General features: G+C 39.0%; 1 protein-coding gene across 5 annotated transcripts in view; it reads right to left on the minus strand.

The window, feature by feature from the left end:
* Positions 1-272: 272 nt before the first annotated feature.
* LOC136881257 (coiled-coil domain-containing protein 97) overlaps positions 273-20,851 on the minus strand; it is a 44,281-nt gene continuing 23,702 nt past the window's right edge. For all 5 annotated transcript variants that reach the window (XM_067154018.2, XM_067154017.2, XM_067154019.2 and 2 more), the window contains 3 exons: positions 12,363-12,541; positions 2,260-2,646; positions 273-1,620 (listed from right to left, as the gene is read on the minus strand). In XM_067154018.2, the coding sequence (XP_067010119.1) occupies positions 1,401-1,620; positions 2,260-2,646; positions 12,363-12,541 (786 nt within the window). In that variant the 3' untranslated portion in view covers positions 273-1,400. The remainder of the gene's footprint in view (positions 1,621-2,259; positions 2,647-12,362; positions 12,542-20,851) is intronic.

Below are 20,851 nucleotides of genomic sequence, written 5' to 3' on the forward strand. Positions count from 1 at the left end.
TGTGAGCTTGCATCCGGGAGATAGTAGGTTCGAATCCCACTATCGGCAGCCCTGAAGATGGTTTTCCGTGGTTTCCCATTTTCACACCAGGCAAATGCTGGGGCTGTACCTTAATTAAGGCCACGGCCGCTTCCTTCCAACTCCTAGGCTTTTCCTATCCCATCGTCGCCATAAGACCTATCTGTGTCGGTGCGACGTAAAGCCCCTAGCAAAAAAAAAAAAAAAAAAAGAAGAAGAAGTTAATGAGACGAAATGAATGGCGTAATTCATGAGTAACTCAAACAGGCTATATTTACTGTATATTTAGGCCTAAAAGTCATGTGTTCACCATTTATTGTCTTTTAAAATTTTTTAAATTTAGAAATGCTGCCTTCCATGAAGGTTGCCAGTAAGACTCGGAATACAATCAAAAATGCATTAAAGAATAGAGTAAAATACATACCTGTACAATTTATAGTTCTTTATACCCAGAACTCACTGGACAATATGGAAGGCTATCGCATATTGGACCCCACATTACTTTTTGCAGCTATAAAAGCGGGGGGGAGGAGGAAAAGAGGGTCTAATATGCGAGGAAACACAGTATACGTGCATTGACAATAATGGTGCTTATGTTTGTTAGCCTGTCCATTTGTGAACAAACAAGACCAGAATATTCCATACCAGTCAACGAGTTAACTAGCAATGGTGCTTCGAAATGTACTGAGCGTGCATAATTGAGCACTCAAAGCACGAGGCTCTCGCGGATGAGATGTTGCATCATCGTGCTAAATTTACACGGTAACATTTAGCTGAGACCTAGAATTACCTAGCGATATCAGAATATCAAATGTATCACTTATATTTCACCAGAAACATCCTGTGATATACAAGCTGATTTTCATAAAGGCAACTTTCTATGAATGTGTGCATGTCAGATGGCTCCCTCTCAGACTGAGTGCCTCAGTTCAACATTGTTTCCAGCTTTGTGCAAGACTTATTCATTGGCAAGAATATTGGTTATTAACCATAACCATATTAATATCCTACATATACAAGATTGTCGATCACCGTCTTGCTCATGTAAAGAGCTCATACAACTTAAAATTCCTCTTTAATTACAGAAAAGCGTAATTGAACAAACAGTTTACAAAAACTAATTTTTTCTCAGTTTCATGCTTGTGTGATATGGCTCCTCTCACACTGGGTTCCAATTTCGTACAAGACTATTATTTATCGGTTCCTAACCATATTCACATTAATATTCTGAATATACAAGATTGTCAAATTACGGTGAAATTACAGGAAGTAATTGGTTACTAAATTCCTGTTCTTTCACTTCACCAACATTAGTTTATGTCATTCCCCTAACGGAGACTTTAAATCCCAGTTACATATTCAGAATAAAGTAACTGACACTCTTATAACTCTTTCATGTCATCAGCTAGCTCACTGGGAGTAGCTTCAGGTTTTAGATTCTTCATGAATTTGTCGAGTTCATCTTCATCCTCCTCATCTTCCTCTCCAGCAGAAGCCTGCTTTGATGATACAAGCTCAGGAGTTTCTGAATCAAAATATTTCTCTTCTTCATCCTGCGTTCTTACAGCCAGGCATTCAAATTCAGGATTTCGATCAACTTCACTGCAATTTTTAAAATAGGATTAAAAAACAACACTAGTTTCTTCCCAGATTAGTTAAACCCAACAGACAATACAAGTAAGTGAAATAACTGTCAAAAAATTAATTCATTAAATTTGGAAAACACTAAAACTCAAGGTAAGCATTGCTTTTCTACCTCATGAAAAATAAACATGAAAGACACATCTACACAATGGACCCAGGAAGACTGACCAAACAGGTAGTAAGGTTTTTTGAGATTAGGTGTGTTGGCATCAGGAGGTGAAGGACATGAAAACATGAAAGAAATGGGAATACAAGAGATGGAAGTCAGCAACAGGAAAGCTTACAAGTTGAGAATCAAGAAGATGAAGGAAGAGTTTCTGTGAAAAAGCTAGATCACAGACCCAAGCACCATGGACAGAAAAGAGGAGGAGAAGATTGCAAGGTGAAAGAATGGAGAAGTACTGGACAAGAATCAAAGCCCAGTAGCAGCTGAAAACAAATTAACATAATCCAAAGTCAGCCAAAACAAAAGAAGAACCTGTAGACTAATAAAATTATTAGAGGTGGTGAACCGACCAATGTTTAAAAATAAAAATTTTACAGAATATGTTCAGTACTTAAATGTACAAGCCAGTAAGCACGTAAGTAAAAACCTACCTGTAATCAAAATCCACATCTTTTCCATCCAGAAAACACTGATACATGTTAGTGATAAATTCTTCTCTAAGGAGACTTCTTTCTTTACTTGTGAGTTTTTTCCTGTCTTTAGCCATATGTATTCTTCTTCCTTCACCTGGTTCTTCTGTTGCTCTACTTTCAGCACTGTCTTCATAATCTTCATCTTCTTCATTACTATCACTGTCCTCCTCCTCCTCCTGCAGTCCTTTATTATTTTTCTCTCCACATTTGTCCTCATTGTCACCTTCTTCCTCATCACTTGTGTCCACCTCCTCCACTGCACCATCTTCATCGTCCTGTTGTCTTTTTCTTAGCAGATTCATTTCATGTTCCTCTATTCGCTGCATAAGGTGACAAACATAGCTCCTGAAAAATATTCATAATTTTAGTTACACAAATACTTTTGGGGATTCAGAAAAACAAAACCTCTCATTATAATTATTAGAATTACACCATAATTCATGCCAAATTTCTGAGCTAAAGATGGCCTCGGCTACTGTGTGCAAGCATTTCGATTTCACATCATTTAAGCTGCCTGCATGTCAATTTTGATGTTCTATTTTATTCTATCAGATGACAGAAAAACTAGAATTCTATTGGGTGACCTACTGCTAAGTTTTAATTAACCTTGTCGCATAAACCCCATCGTCGTCTTGGTCTTCTCCTACTTCTCTTACCCTCCATAACAGAGTCCATTATTCTCGTAGGTAACCTATCCTCCAATCGCCTCATATGACCCCAAAACTGAAGCCAGTTTAAGCGTACAGCTTCATCCATAGAGTTCATTCCTAAATTAGCCTTTATATAATCATTCCGAGTACCCTCCTGCCATTGTTCCCACCTGTTTGTACCAGCAATCATTTTCGCTACTTTCATGTCCGTTACTTCTAACTTATGAATAAGATATCCAGACTCCACCCAGCTTTCGCTCCCGTAAAGCAAAGTTGGTCTGAAAACAGACTGATGTAAAGATAATTTGGTCTGGCAGCTGGCTTCCTTCTTACAGAATACTGTTGACTGCAATTGTGACCTCACTGCATTAGTTTTACTGCACTTTGATTCAATCTCACTTACTATATTACCATCCCGGGAGAACACACATCTTAAATACTTGAAATTATCTACCAGTTCCAGCTTTGTATCACCAATCTGACATTCAATTCTCTCGGATTTCTTACCTACTGATATCAATTTAGTCTTCGAAAGGCTAATTTTCATACCATACTCACTGCACCTATTTTCAAGGTGCAGGGTATTAAACTGCAGGCTTTCGGCACAATCTGCCATTAAGACCAAGTCGTCAACATAGGACAGACTGCTTACTACATTATCCACCTAATTGAATCCCTCCCTGCCACTTTATACCTTCCAGCAGATGATCCATGTAAACTATGAACAACAAAGGTGAAAGATTACAGCCTTATCTAACCCCTGTAAGTACCCTGAACCAAGAACACATTCTATCACCAATTCTCACTTCAGCCCAATTGTCAACAATAAATGCCTTTGATTGATTTTAATAATCTACCCTTCATCCCATAGTCCTCCAGTATGGTGAACATTTTTTCCCTCGGTACCCTGTCATATGCTTTCTCTAGATCTACAAAACATAAACACAACTGTCTATTCCTCGCGCAGCATTTATCAAATACCTGCCGCATAGTGAAAATCTGATCCTGACAGCCCCTCTGTGGTCTGAAACCACACTGGTTTTCATCCAACTTCCTCTCAACGACTTATCGCACCCTCCCTTCCAAGATGCTAGTGAATACTTTGCCTGGTACATTAATCAACGAGATACCTTGATAGCTGTTGCAATCCTTCCTGTTTCCTTGGTTATATATACTGTACGTGCAATACTGCTTTTGTTCAATCTGAAGGTACCTTACCAACATTCCATGCTAATCTTACTACTCTATGAAGCCATTTCATCCCTGCCTTCCCACTATACTTCACCATTTCTGGTCTAATTTCATCTATTCCTGCTGCTTTATGACAATGGAGTTTATTTACCATTCTTTCCACTTCCTCAAGTGTAATTTCACCAACGTCATTTTCCTCCTCCTTGGCTGTTTGCAACACCAACAGGAAGATTTCCTTTCATGTTGAGATGATGATCAAAATATTCCCTCCACCTCTCCAGTTATTCCCTGGAATCTATTATGAGTTCACCTGAATTACTCAAAACACTGTTCATTTCCTTTTTCCCTCCCTTCCTACGATTATTTATTACTGCCCAAAAAGGTTTCCCTGCTGCTTGACCTAGCCTTTCCAGGTTATTACCAAAATCTTCCCATGACTTCTTTTTGGATTCAACAACTATTTGTTTCACTCTGTTTCTTTCATCTACATACAATTCCCTGTCTGCACCAGCCCTTGTTTGGAACAATTTCTGATAAGCCTTATTTTTACATTTTCAAGCTACTCTCACTTCATCATTCCACCAAGATGTTCGTTCGCTTTTTCTCATCTTTACACACAGTTGTTTCTGGGCATTCCCTTGCTGTTTCTACTACAGCATCCCTGTATGCCACCCATTCTCTTTCTATATCCTGATCCTGCTTACCGTTGACTGTTAGAAACTTCTCACTAATCATATCCATGCACTTCTGTCTAATTTCCTCGTCCTGGAGATTTTGTACCCTTATTCGTTTGCAGACAGATTTCACTTTCTCTATCCTAGGCCTAGAGATACTTAGTTCACTACAGATCAGATAGTGGTCTGTATCATCGAAAAATCCCCGAAAAACTTGTACATTCCTAACAGATTTCCTGAATTCGAAGTCTGTTAAGATATAGTCTATTATGGATCTGGTACCCCTAGCCTCCCATGTGTAGCGGTGAATAGCCTTATGCTTGAAGAATGTATTCGTAACTGCTAAACCCATACTAGCACAGAAGTCCAGCAAATGCTTCCCATTTCCATTAGCTTACCCATATTTACCAATCACCCTTTCCTATTCTTCAGTTCTATTTCCAACTCTCTCACTAAAATCGCCCGTTAGCACTATCCTATACTTGCTGTTGACCCTGACTATGATGTCACTCAATGCTTCATAAAACTTGTCAATTTCATCCTCATCTGCACCCTCACATGGTGAATACACTGAGACAATTTTCGTCCTAATTCCTCCAACTGCCAAATCTACCCACGTCATTCGCTCATTTACATGCCTAACAGAAACTGTTGCGTGCAATGGTATTCCTGATGAACAGCCCAACCCCATACTCTGCACTACCTTTCTAACACCCGTCAAGTACACTTTATAATCTCTTCTCTTCCTCGTTATCACCCCATACCCGAATATCACTTACTCCTAGCACATCCAGATGCATCCTCTTTGCTGACTCAACCAGTTCTTTCTTCCTTCCATAAGCCCCATTAACAATGATAGCTCCCCATCGAATTCCATTTTGTTTGCCAAGTTGTTTCCACGGAGTCCCTTGCCTATCAAATGGGAGTGGGACTCCGTTTCTCCCATAGGTACGAGGCTTGCTTAAAATGTTCTGAGCTCGGTAAATTCATGAAGCAGGATGCTACCCTACTTGCACAGTCCAAGTGAGGATCTCACCTCTAACGGGTTAGGGACCACAGTGGATTGTATAGTCCTAGCCATCTGTGCACAAAGAGGGCCATGAATCAGAATATGTCCGAGATGCCTACTCCTATTCCATAGCAACTGGTATCCCGACTCTCAGGACAATTTACTAGGCCACTCAGCCATTGGTGATGGTTCATGGACGTAACTACAGTAACCCACACCATGAATAATAATAATAATAATAATAATAATAATAATAATAATAATAATAATAATTTTGTTGCAATGATTGTGGAAAATTTTACATGAGACACTCGTGAAGGGTCCGCACTCCACGAGTGTGTGGGATTCTTACCCATTAAAAACCACACACCCATTTTCCCACAATGTTTGTTTCTACCCCGGAACTGCTCTCGCGGTACTTCAGGGTAGTGTCGTGCTTTTAGTAATTCAGACTACTTCTTCCTTCATTCATCTTTCACTGATGTTCAAAAGCATCCAGATCCCTCTTCTTCTGGCGCAGGATACTTTCAACATATTCTGTAACCCTATCCCAAGATTCCTGATTTCTCAGCATCACAAGCACAATATTATCTGGCGTCAATTCTTTGAGTTCAGCTTCCACAATACTTCTTTCTGTCAGCCAATGATCACACACGAAGAAAGTATGTAGGACGTCATCTATATCACGACAGTAAATGCATTTGGACTGCTAGCTATGTTCAATTTGAGCAAAAATTTACGGAAATATCCGTGCCTTGTTAGAAGCTGAGTAATATAGTAATTTACCTCACCATGAGTCCGTTCAATCCAATCATTTAGACATGGTATTATTCGCTTTGTCCATTTCCCTCGAGGATCACTTTCTTGTCTCTGTTTCCAGCGCTCCATTTGACGGCTACCAGCTAACTTCTTTGCGCATTTCTGTCCGACTTCTCCTTGAGTACGCCAGATTTCCTGTCATTCAAAAGCAAGTAAATCAATAGGCGTTACTCCAGCTATGGGGAGGATTGCAGGTTCAGATACCGTACGATATGCACATGCTATTCACAACGCTGCTCTTCGTTGTACCGCAGCCATCAATCTCCTATACTTTCCTATCTTCAGTGATTCAGCCCATACCTTGGAGCCATACAGAAGTACTGATTGGACTGTTGACATCAGAAGTCGTCGTTTGGTAGATCTAGGGCCTTTGATATTGCCCATCAGTTGACTAAGTTCGGTTATACATTTTGCTGCCCTTTCTGTCACCCTCCGGATATGATGCCAGAATGTGAGTTTGGTATCAAGCGTAATGCCTAAATATTTCACACTCTTAGTTGTTTCAATGGCTATCTCTCCAACTTGAAACGACACAATGGTCTCAATTCTTTTTCTTGTCAAAAGAACTATTTCCGTTTTATGATCTCTCCAACTTGAAATGACACAATGGTCTCAATTCTTTTTCTTGTCAAAAGAACTATTTCCGTTTTATGATCAGCAAGTGTTAGTCTGTGATTATTCATCCATCCCTTTACCCGTCGCATCACTTGATTCAGTTTAAGTTGCGCCAATTCCAGATCACGGGTCACTATCAAGACAGCCACATCGTCAGCATAACCTGTAAGTGTTGTATCTTCAGGCATCTCTAGTCGCAGTAAGCCATCATAAGTAATATTCCAAAGGTCTGCACCAAGAATGGATCCTTGTGCTGCACCAGCTGTAATCCGTTTAATCTTTTGCCCACCCTCTGTATTATACAGCAGTAAGCAATCCTTCAAATAGTCTTTCAATATTTTCATGAGATACTCTGGAAGCTTGAATGTTTCTTGAAGTGCTTCCAACATGTCCGTCCATCTTGCTGAGTTAAAATCATTCTTCACATCCAGGGTCACAAGAAGCGCCACTTTACGAGAATAATGATTGCCTGTTTGTGCTCTTTTGGCAGTGTTCACTACTTCTAGTACTGCATCAACTGTCGAATGTCCTCTCCGAAAGCCATGCTGACGAGGTGACAAGTCTCCAGCTTGCTGAACTGCTGAGAGTATTCTGGGCTGTAGGAGCTTCTCTAAACATTTTCCTGCGGTATCAAGCATACGAGGAGGTCTATACCCCCCAGACTTCCCTTTGCTGATGAAAACTAATCGTGCCTTTTTCCATCGATTGCTAAAAGTACCTGCCATGAGGCAATTGTTGTACATTTCCAGCAGCAACTAAGGTTAAGTTATAAGGAGATTCCCACCTTCCAACACTTGTCAATTTCTTATAACAGTTTTATTGTTTACATGACATAATCTAGCTTAATCTCTAGGAGTATATTAAACAGAAAATGTTTTGTTCCGATTATGGAACATCTTCAGCTAAAAGAATAAACAAAATGGCAAGACAATTAAAACACATATAATGATTATGATGATGAAATAAAATGTTCATTCATGTTGGGTAAAATTTCCAACGAATCAATGTCCAAGTAACCAAGTAAATTCAGCGTAAGGGGTCTTCTTTATGCTGGAGACGTGTATACTTGTTGATCTTGAAGATAAAATTAGTAATATAAAATATTTTCTTACTAATATGATACTGTTTATTGAGTAATAGTAGATCTGCTCCTATCCTCAAAGGCCAGCAGAGTCAAAAGATCATTTGCTGTCCGACTTCTGTGCACATCTGCTTGAATGATTCATATAATTTGTTTTTGATTTTAACCTCCTCAAGAGCTTGACGAAATACAATGCAGGCACCTGAGCCAGGTACATGATTTCATTTATTCTCTTCTACGTCCCTGTCTGTACAAATTACACATCGTGGATTTGATTTGCAGCCTGCTGCCTTGTGTCTAGTTTCACCACACTTGAAACAAAGCTTATTTCTGTCTGGGCCTTTGCAGATACGCCCATAATGTCCGTAAGATAGACATCGAAAGCAACGGGGTGCACAATTCTTTTTCGTATCCTACAGTCCAGCCATCCTAGTTTGATTAAACCAGCTTTCAGAAGTTTCATAGCCACTTTGTCTTCCAGCTCTGCTATGGCAAATTTCTGCCCCCTGCTGTTCAACTTTGTGACTATAATTTTTATCTTACCATTGAAATTCCCCAAATCCTGCCTTACAGCATCTTCTACATCTACAGCAGTGGTAGTATCATCCATATCCTGAATTTCAAGTATGTTCAGGGGATCAGAGCTTTCATTTCACCATCTTGTCCAATGATTTATTAAATATGTTCCTGTTCTCATTTTGCGTGGTTTTCTTAAATTTCAGAAGAACAGCGCCCACTCTTGTTTTACGAATTGACCGAATATCTGTCCCGCTTTCTTCTGGCTTCACTTTACTTCGAATCTCTCTCAAAACATCCACATAAGTCTTACCATTCATTGGCGAGATGATGACAGCTTCTGAACGGCTCCGTGGTTTGGGGTGATCTTGTTTCCTCTTTTTTCCACTTTCTGTGGCTGCGTCATGATCATTTCTATCAGTTTCTGGTTGCGTATTTTTTATCTCATCCCTCTTCTTCTTTTTCTCTTTGAGGGAGACCTTTTTCCATTCTATCTCATCTTTCTTCTTGGTTGTCATTGATAGTGATGTTTTAGCCAGTTCTGGCTCCTTTACAGTTGTTGATTTTTGTTCTAATGGCTCCCTTGTCTTCTTCCAAGACATTTTGCAAGTTGCTCCTGCATCTAGAGCTTCCTCCAATTTCGCAAGGTTGTTCCGAATTTCCTTCTTCAGATTCTTCAAAGGAATCGCCATGATACTTTTTAGCAATGCTCTTGCGATCTCGAGATGCTCCTCTTCTTTCTGTTGATATTCCGTTATTTGCTGATTTACATCAAGCTCATTTCCGGAATTCTGAATGCTTTCCATTGATGTACGAAATACATCCTCATCGTCGCATAGAATTCCTATATCTGACATCATGTCAGCGCGGTAGTCTAACTGGCCGTGACTTAGATCTTGGCGATGGGTCTTCCCTTTGGCGTCTTATGTTCTTTGAAGTAATCTTATATAACCTATAATTCAGTTTACTCTAACATGTATCTTTAATTTCTTGACACAGATACCACCAAATATAATTATCAAACTTATAATCAAGAGTGAGGGTAATAAATCATTACTTATACTCACATTCTAATCCAATATATTAATAATTACCAATGAAAGCTTCAGTATAAGCACGCACAAATATTCGCTGTCCTCATCACTTCGGCGGCAATAAATAATAATAATAATAATAATAATAATAATAATAATAATAATAATAATAATAATAATGTTATTGGCTTTACGTCTCACTAACTACTTTTACGATCTTCAAAGACTCTGAGGTACTGGAATTTAGTCCTGCAGGAGTTCTTTTACGTGTCAACAACATGAGGCTGGCGTATATGAGCACCTTCAAATACCACCAGACTGAGCCAGGATTGAACCTGCCAAGTTGGGGTCAGAAGGCCAGCGCCTCAACCGTCTAAGCCACTCAGCCTGGCTGTGCTGATAAGAATGGAATCTATCAGCCAGGTAAGGAGAATATGGGGAGCTGGTGCATGTCAACCAAGGCCACGACCGACAACCCGGGAATAATGAACTTTGTGGGAACTGTATGTTATCAGCCTGAATTAAACAGTAGCTGAATCTGCACATGTACAGCAGTGTGATAAGAAAGGCCTAAGTAATTAATTCCGCAATGAGTGTTCATTTACAATTCGTATGAGCATACAGAACCAGTTCAAGCCATCAGCAGATTATTTCAAGAAAAAATTCCCTACTGATTGAGTTCCAACTCATACAGTAATTTATAAAACATAAAACAAATTTCAGGAAATGGGCAGTGTTCAAAATAAGAAGCAAAGATAATAAATGCACAGTGTTCACAGAAATTCTCAACAACACTGGGAATCCCCTAGAAAATCTCTTTAGTCTATCTCAGCAATCAAGAATTTACTACAGTTCTGTACAAATAGCCATAAAGTTACTGAACTTAAAATCCTATAAGTTTACTGTACTGCAATAACATAAACCCGCTGATCCTTAAAGTAGAACTAGATGCTGTGAATGAATTATCAACAACATGCATGACAGAGTTGCTGATCCTTACCTCAATTCTGCTTTCTGAAGAAGCTTCGTTCCATTTTACATGGCGATATTAATACATGAAACTACTGATACAGGTGTTCCAAAAAACCTAATATGCTGCAAGAGAAGCCCCTTTATGACCAAAATAATAGGACTGTAGTCTGCAGTTAATGGTGAAAAAATAACAGGCCTGATTTAAAAAAATTATAGTGACAGATGTGGAAATAATTTTGCAAGCTTTCTTTGTAGAATTAACTGAGACGGAATGCAGTTTAGTGTTTTTCCAGCAGGACTCTGCAGTTAATGTTTCAATGTGAACAATGGAGGAAGTGTTTGACGATATAATTACAATATTTGGCCCACCCGCTCACCTATTCTAACCCGCTGTGGTTATTAACTCTGGAGTTCATAAAAGATAGACTATATGAGACAAATCCATATAGCTTTGAGAAACTGAAGATAATTATCCATCAAGAAATAAATTCAGTTTCCCTAAGGGAATTAAGGAGATAATTTCATTAATCAATGCCAGAAATGTTTGGAAAATGAAGGAAAGCAGATCCAACATATTGTGTAACGTGAGTGTGTAGATGTCTTAAGTATTTTTTTTTTTTTTTTTTTCCAGCCAGTTACTCTAGTATTAAATTTGTAGTTTGATGAAGTGCATACAGTGAGTACAGGTTGAACAGTCCATTCAGTCCCAATAGCACGCAAAGGATAAATGTATTCGATTCATCCAGTATAAATACAGCAATGAGAGAAGATGTAGGGTCCATTCATATCGATCATTTTAATGCCTCTTCAACTATTTTCTATTTTGAGAGATATTAGAGCATCTGGATTTTCAATTAAAACTGATCTACAGAAAATAGGGATCTTTTATTTAAACATCCTTATATGCCAATTGTCTGCATCAAAAGCTACATGAAGCAAATGTCTAAAAAAAACTATGCCATACAGCCAGATGGAAGAACACCAAAATGACATCTGAGTTTGTGGTTCAATCAGTAATAAGGAGTGGCACAGCATACAGACAAATTAAAGAACCCGTTAAGGGGCAACTTTTAAGACTGGCAGTTAAACATTACACCGATAGCAATATTAGTATAAAATCTAAGAACAGAACTTGTCAAACCTAAATTCAAAAAATTCTGTATTGCTATACTTCAAGTCATCTTCGTCATCACTCTCATTAAACTCATTCTTCTGAAGTAAAATTTGCAAAGAACATCAAGAACTTTTCTTAATCCGTTTTTTATTTTTTTTATTTAAATGCTCAGTCTATCTTCTCTACCATCAAGGTCATAGTTTGAAAGATAAACATGGCAACCACGATGTCTTCATTTGAGACTGACACAGATTCCATTAGTGTAAGACTTTTCCCATCTATTTTTGAATCCACCCTCTGTTGGTCAATATTTTTTGCTAAGTCGTCATACGAATATCATTAATCTCTTGAATATTAAATGAAAGATAAAAAATTACATTCAGTACCTTTCCGATTCGGCTCTTATTTCTTTTTCCCTTTCCTCCCGCTCCTTTTTTGTCAGGTACTGCCCCACTAGCTGGTCATACAACAAGGGATTCCGTTTCATCATCTCTTTCTCACTGAAATAGGTGCCTTCATCTACAAGCTTCTTGAGTGCTTCAAAACGACGGTTCTTCACATCCACCTGCAATCACCCGAACAAAACAATATCATCAGTAAGCAGAATATATGCAACACACTAACGTTAGGAAAGGAAAGATCTACAATGCCCAACTACACTTTATGAAAGCACAGTGAGATGGGGACTGGACTAATATGGCAATAGCATGCCATGTTTATACAACAGAGGTCTCCACTGTCATCTGGATGTTTGGGAGGTGTCCGCATCAGTTGAAAGGTACAAGTGCCTCATTTCAAAGTGTGTGCGCGAAGGTTGGACTATTTGGAATGTAGTGTTTACAAGTCATGGCTGATAGTATGGACCAAGGTAGGCAACACTGCCAAGTAGCTTTCGTTGAATTGAGCCACTCATTTGAGAAGGCTAGCTGCAGAGTTATGTTACCAAAATGCTAGAATACAATTTCCAGGAGAGCCTCCGTGGCTCAGACGGCAGCGCGTCGGCCTCTCACCGCTGGATATCGTGGTTCAAATCCCGGTCACTCCATGTGAGATTTGTGCTGGACAAAGCGGAGGCAGGACAGGTTTTCCTCCGGGTACTCCGGTTTTCCACATCATCTTTCATTCCAGCAACACTCTCCATTATCATTTAATACCATTTATCACTCATTAATAAATCTCCTTGGGAGTGGCGACCCCATTGTAATAATAGCCTATATATGTTTCATTCATTACATCCCTGACCCGGTCAAAGACTGGAAGACAGGTTGTAGGTTAAAAAAAAAAATAAAAAAAAAAAAAAAAAAAAAAGCCAGGAGATTGGAAGTGTTGCCAGGCACACTGGTCACTACAGGGCAGGATCATTTTGTGCATCTATAAGCTCTCCAAAACTGTTAAAATGCAGCATCAGCACTACAGGTTGACTTAGAGCAGGCTTCTGGTATAGTATGAGTTAGTGACTAAACAGTCAGAAACAGGCTTAAAGAGCCTAATTTAAGATCCCGACTCACCAACACACAACTACCAGCACTGGACAGACAACATCGTGGCAGGAGACGGCAGTTTTCTAGAGATCACCTGCACTGGCAGCTAAGATACCGCTATCCTATGCTGTTCTGCTTCGAGTTATATTGCTCAGATGTTCATTTGAGAGTCTGAAGAGAACGTGAGGAGCAATATCATCCAACAGCTGTACCATATACCATTGCTCATGGAGGTGGATCTGTTATAGTGTGAACAAGCACAAGTCTCAACACAAAAACCAATCTCCTGATCATTCATAATGGATCATTAACTGCTCGACAGTATATCGACGAGATCTCCACAGTTTCAAAAAATATTAGTTTCGAAACATATTACAAAGGATGTACCACCAATCAGCACTGTATAAGTACAATACCAATATTTAATATTTGAGTACCAGTTTCGGTCCCTTTGGGACCATCTTCAGCTCAGCATACATGGATTACAGAAAGCAATTGATAAATACACTTACAAACGAATACACATGCACTTGAGTAAAATAATTGGGTATTTCACTATAACTGTTTTGTCTTAGAAGGGATGAGAAGTGCCTTTCTTGTTATGGAAAATTATTATAAAAACTGTGTGTTCAAGTTAATTGAACAAATTGATATTAAAAATAGTGCATGACTCTTAGATGTCTTCCATGTTCTGGTTGAAAGGCAATTTATGTTGGCATGTAAAATTGAGAAGTGTCTCGGAATCTTGGTTGACGTCAAAAGAGCTATTTACTGCCTGTTTGTTGTTGCCAGTCTAACATTCATGTTTAAAATATTACATTGCTTTAAAATACTGTATTATGTTGTTAAAAGTCTGAGGAGCTGTAGATATTACGATGTTGGTTAAAATGAAAGTCTTATTAATACTTATTGTGGTATACATATCTCCTATTGACTTTCGAGGGAACATCCTTCGTGGTTACTATTATCTGCAAAGTTAAGGTAGACAGTTATTGCGTTGAAAGTAGATATCTCACGACACTAGGTGGCTAATGTGTGGGTGTTAATGTGAGAAGAATGGAATTTCTCCTTATATCTTGATCTCGTGACCCTGTTGCTAGTTGTGTCAAACATGCACATGCGACTTCTTTTCCTTTTTTTTCTTTCACAATTTGCTTTACATTGCACAGACACAGATAGGTCTCATGACGACGATGGAATAGGAAAGGGATGGGAAAGAAGCGGCCGCAGCCTTAATTAAGGTTCAGCCCTGGCATTTGCCTGGTGTGAAAATGGGAAACCATGGAAAACCATTTTCAGGGCTGCCGACAGTGGGGTTTGAACCCACTATCTCTCGAACGCAAGCACAGAGCTACATAACCCAAATTGCACGGTACTTGCTCAGTATGCGATTTCTCATCTATTTCTACACCGGTCTGTCTTCAGACCAACTTTGATGTACAGAAGTGAGAGCTGGGTGGACTCAGGATGTCTTATCAGGGTGTCCACGAAATCCAGATTTTAAAATTTCCCTGTTTTCCAGACATGAAAACTTTTTTTTTCTCACACAATGGCAAAAAATAAAATTATAAAGGAAGTTTCCAGATATGACAGTAATATTAAAATACATTTTGAAAACTTAACATCCAAAAAATAAATGAGCAATTAACGTGCATATTCAATTTCAAAACTTGGAAGTTGAATTTAGTCTAATTAAATTCACTTTAAAAATTGATTACCATTACTGCTTCAGCGAAGAAATGTCTTCATCTATACCAAAGACTGTCAAGCTTCTGTTATCATCCTCCACTTCTTTTTTTCTGATTCTTTCTGCAATCAAGCGGCCTTTCTCTCTCCTTTTTTCTTTTTTTTTGCAAAGAATCTTCTACTTCCAATGCTTCACGTTCCTCCTTTAGATTTTGAACATAAAAAGCATGAGCATACCTTGCAGCATGGAGCATGTTCTTATTAATGGAGACCTTTTCAATTCCACCAAGGTTTAAGATAGAATCATATATTCTTCTTTGTGCTACAAAGGATTCTTGTAGCATGTTCTCTACTATAATTTCTTTATTAACAGAAAACCATGGTCAAGTGAAGCATTTCCATGAAACAATATTAATATCATTTTGAGAAATTAAGCCAACTTTTCTGTTTTCTGTTTTCAAATTTACTGTTGGGAAAACAGTGCGGAGCCAAAAGTGATCTAACCTCTCGTCTTTAGAAGGCAAAGAATTCAGTACTTCTTTGAAAGTATCATTCTCACAAACAAGTGAACTCCCTTTCTATATGATAGACTTCATTACCTGAGATCCATTTGTTTTCAACAAAGGCATTTAAAGCTATCCTTAGCTATTTGCTGCTTAGAGGTTGCTTGGCTACACTTGGATGGAAACAAGAAATTCCTTTTTAGTCAGTTTATATGCCAGCGGTGACCATTCCAGTAACTTCTTGCACAAAGCTACGACTCCTCATAGACAATCTGTGTGAAACACTATACTCCGTACTAGAGATGGGGAGATTCTGAACGAGTGATTCAAAATGAACGAATCATTGCACTGAACGATTGAATCATGATTCAGTGAACGAAATGAATCGACTCGTTTGTGAATCGAAATCTGAATCGAGAGATGGCAGCCGCAACTCGTTCCTTGGTTCCTCGTTCGTTCTGATTCATATCGCCAAATCGGGTATCCACCATTTTTTAATCAATGACTACTTGTGAAGAACGACTGTTATTTTTTATTTAATCTGAACTAAAAGTCCGGTCCACAAGTCAAATACCCCTAACCTAACCTTACAGGAAAAAATATATTTTTTTAATAAGAAATTATCACGTAGTTACAAGTCACACACTTCTCGGAACTTTAATATACACTCAACTTCCAGCTCGTTGCGAAATGTTAGGTTAAGTTTATCTCAAGGTTCCCGTTCACGTTCTTGTTCTCTGAACTAACGTGTGAAACAAGGCGACAAAATGTTCATATCTACTATAAATTTCAAATTCGATTCTCCTATAGTTTCGAATGGTAGCTACTTAAGTTTGGAAAGGATTAGTCAGACAGTTGTGTAGCATTTTTCGACTGTAACCTCTAAAAAAGGATAATACTCTTGTTAATATGCTATCAATTATTATTATTATTATAACTTGAACATTTCACTTCTTGTAACCTGCAAACATGTAAAGCAGTAGCAGTAATAAAGAACATAACGGAATGGTTCATCTGAGTCCATGGTTTCGCTTTCGACTCTCCGTCACGTGGTATTGGAATGAACGAATTAAATGAACGAATCAAATGAACGAATCATTTTAGTGAATCGGTTCAAATGAATCGGTTCTTCTAAAAGAATCAGATTCCCCATCTCCATATATCTCTATCATTTAATCCACGAGTGCCACGAAGTGCTGCTCTAGCAGCATAACCTATGTCAATTTTAGATGCAGGCAGACTTTCTTTACTGTCTAAATTAATTTGAGAACATTTTCTGAAGACTGCAGTGACTCAGACTTAACAAACCTTGTCATGACATTTTTCATTGTTGCAACAAGAGATTCATACAGGAGTGGTGCAAGCTGAAGATCTGTCTGAAACTGTTTTAGGAATGGTTCCAAATCTCCAACAAGTGATAAAAAAAAATGACAACTTGACCTTAAGAAGCTTATCTTTAAGTGAAGTTCATATTATTTTGAAGCTGTTATAGTTCGGAATTTTCTTGTCTCTGTTTGTTCCTTCAACATATTTGTCAACATTAAGTAGCACATTCAATGACTTCCAAAATTTCAAGCTATCTTATAGCATAATATTTCAAAGGAAATATGTTTGAACCTGAATAATGTGTATAATCAGCACGTCTTGCAGGAACATAGCAATACAAGAAGTGAAGAGCATGAATAAACTATGCAATATTCCACTGTGTTTCTTACTGCCATTTTATAAGAAATGTGCACAGTATGCAAGCCACAAGATTCAATGTTCACCAAATTAGGAGCACCTGGATAATCATTTAATAAATTACCGATATACTGAAGGAACCTTTTATTAACATTTGGACCATCCATTGAAATTTGTAACAGTTTCTTTTTTAGATTGAGTCCTTGAAGTGCATGCAAAAGACCATTTAACAAATCTGAAGAGGTAGAGTGACCAAGAAACATGGAATCAAAATAAGAATTGCATACCTCATTAGTATCAGGATTGAAACAACAAACTACAAGACCCATTTAGCCCATCTGAGAAACTTTATTCAGTGACTCGTCAAAACCAATGGTGAAATGTGTGCACTTACTACACATCTCAAGAACTTGTTTATGAAGCAAACCATGAGTGATTGTATATGCAACTTTTTTATCATGCAGTTGAACTTTCAAAGCTATTTCAGAGTCTGGAAACAAACGAACACTACCTACATCTCACCTCTGGAGAAGATGATGTGGAGTCATATGTGATAGAGTTCGTTGGGGTAGCTGTGGCAGGCAGAGGACAATTTGTGTTTAAGTCTTTTGTTAGTTCACTATTTGAATGTTCTTTTTTTAAAATAACCTGAAAGGGATGACGAGACCTAGCTGAACTTGACACTACTGGCACGCTTCTTTCCTCCCATGTGACTTTTTAATGCCTGCTTCCCCATGTTGCTAAGAGAAAATGATGTTTTTTGTATTATGCAATGTGCTAAAATTTGTCCTGAGATATGGGTTTCAACCATGCTCTGAAAGTATCATCAAGCAGCCACCTTTCATGGCAGAGTCCTAGTGTACTCACTCCGCTTGCTGTACATGGAGGCTCGGCAGTGGGTGATGCTCTTTTATTTTTAGTTCATGGGATTGCTGATACGAGCAAGAAAATGTCCAACAAAATGTGACGATAGGTTATAATCACTAAATTAACTTTTTTCTTGCCGTGCGGGCAGTATGCGCCACGGTGATAGTTAAGAGCCTCTCAAAGGGAGTGTAGCCCCCAAAGGGGCCCCACTGTTCTCATGACAGAGCTTGACTTGTATTTGCAAAGATAGGTTACAGCTAATAAATTACATTTTTACTTCCATGCGGGCAATATGCGTCATGGCGATAGTTTAGGGCCTCTCAAAGGGAGTGTGGCCCCCAAAGGGGGCCACTGTTCTCATGACAGAGCTTGGCCTGGATTTGCAAAGATACAGCTACTAAATAACATTTTTTTCTTGCCGAGCCTTTGCCGTGCTTTTATTTTGCGCGGGTTGGTAAAGGAAGCAGCAAGTTAGGAAATGTGGGAATGAAGTCATGTTGGCCAATGGCTGTGCTCGTAGCTGGCCGGCTAATGGTCGATGGCGTGTGAAATCTTTCATTAGGTAATAAAAGTAAGTGTACCTTTTCTGGCAGCCAGGGTGAGTCCCTGGCATTGGTAATGAACACATCTCTCTTCTAGAAGGTTTTTAAGGTATGATTCATATATATTTCTTTGCAAAGTAGTGTGTTATAAGCTGGAGTGAGTACACTAGGATTGTACCCCTTTCATTAAATTAAGTTTTTCTTGGCTTTGATGAAGACATTGTTAGCTGAAAAAAGAAGTAAGATAGGGATATTGTAAAAATCTTTAAATAGTCCTATACTCCACACAGCTTTCTTCTAAATTGACAGTTCGCAAAACATGTGAGCACTGCCTTACTTATACTGCCGGCACTCTACTGCTTCAATAACAGCTGATGCAATATAACTGCGGCACACAGCCCTCGTAAAATGTAATACCATACTAAGAAAATGCATTTGTCGCTAGTTACCAGGGATGGACACTGGAACAATAGCGTAACATGATATGGTCGAACGAATCACGACTTCAACTGCACCATTCCGATGGGAGGCACTGTGTATGGCGCAGACCACACGAAGAGATGGATCCCGCCTGCCTCGAAGGTGTGGTCCAGGGCGCTGGTGTCTCTGTTATGGTCTGGGGTGTATTTTCCTGGTATGGAATGGGCCCCCTAGTTGTTCTGGAAGAGACTTTGAATGGTATGCAGTATGTTGAGCTGCACAGAGACCATCTCCACCCATTTTTGGCCTTCAGCGCCCAGACGGTTCTGCGGTGTTTCACGATGATAATGCGCCGCCACATCGCTCCCATGTCTCCCGGGAATGGTTTCAGGAACATGCAGCGGAGGCCCAACGACTGCCATGGCCACTCAGGAGCCCCGATATGAATTCTATCGAGCATATCTGGAATGTCCTGGAACGCAGGCTCCGTGCCATGGATCCTGCACCCACGAACAGACCAGTATTGGCGGCCGCTCTGCAAACGACTTGGTGTCAGCTGCGTCCAGAGGACTACCAGGGACTTGTCGACTCACTTCCACTGCGTCTCACTGCAGTTCGCAGGGCCAGAGGAGGCCCCACATGCTATTAGGTGACTATCCCATGACATTTGCTAAGTCAGTGTACTTAGATATATGGAGCTATTAGAAAGGAAGCAAATGAGCTTAGCAAATAACACAAACAAGTCCGACGTCTCTAAGTCACAGTTACCACCTCTTTCCTCCCAAGAAACAACAACAAATGACAACACGCCCTTGTCTTGCCTGTCCTCGCTGAACCATGTAAGCAAGCAGGCTACAAACACATCACTACTATGCCAGATCGACAAGGGAGAACACGGGCACAGACCCACACCAAAGATAGCGGAAAGTAAAGACAGAAATCCACAGACAGGGGTAAGTTAGGACTTTTAAAAACACCATTCCCATTTTTTCTTAAGAGAGAATTCTAAATGCCAACACTTTAGGAAAAAACCTTTTTAAATTTATTTTTACCTATTTTCTGCCGGTTCCAGATCATGTTGCAAGCTGCCCAATTATCTGGTTTATGGACAAAGAACATCTAAGCACGTATCCACCTTTGGCAATAAAATAGCAAGTTAACCAGCTTTATCCTCATGCTTTCGAGCACAAACATGAATGGGACTTAAAAAAGAAGATATTAACTCTTCAACTGGAAGCTTCATAGGTTTTTATTTTTCAATTTTGTCTCTGTTTCTCTTAACTTTTTTGGGTCAATATACACTACATAGTCCCTGGATATTTCTAGCTCACTAAGGAAATATTGCGACTTATCAAACCCTCTTCTTTAATCTCCAGTTTGTCCCTATTTTTGTCTGGTTGTGGATTTCTCACCGAGGCCATAGACTTTATAAGTTAAACACTTCATTTTATTTACCTTGGCTTGGGTTTTCGAGTGTTGAGGAGGTAAATAAAATCTGGCTTAAGAATGAAATAAGATTTTTATACAAGAAAAAAATCTTTTTTAAATAACAAACTATATGAGACGCACCTTGAGACAGCACATTTACTTTCTAAAGCTCAATGGAATATATTCCAAAATAAAATTGCGGACAAACTGTTCTATATACTTGAACAAAAACAAGCAACACATGAGAAAAAACTTAACAACCTTA

The sequence above is a fragment of the Anabrus simplex genome, chromosome 9 (assembly GCF_040414725.1).
Source record: "Anabrus simplex isolate iqAnaSimp1 chromosome 9, ASM4041472v1, whole genome shotgun sequence".
In the NCBI taxonomy this organism is placed as follows: Eukaryota; Metazoa; Arthropoda; class Insecta; order Orthoptera; family Tettigoniidae; genus Anabrus; species Anabrus simplex.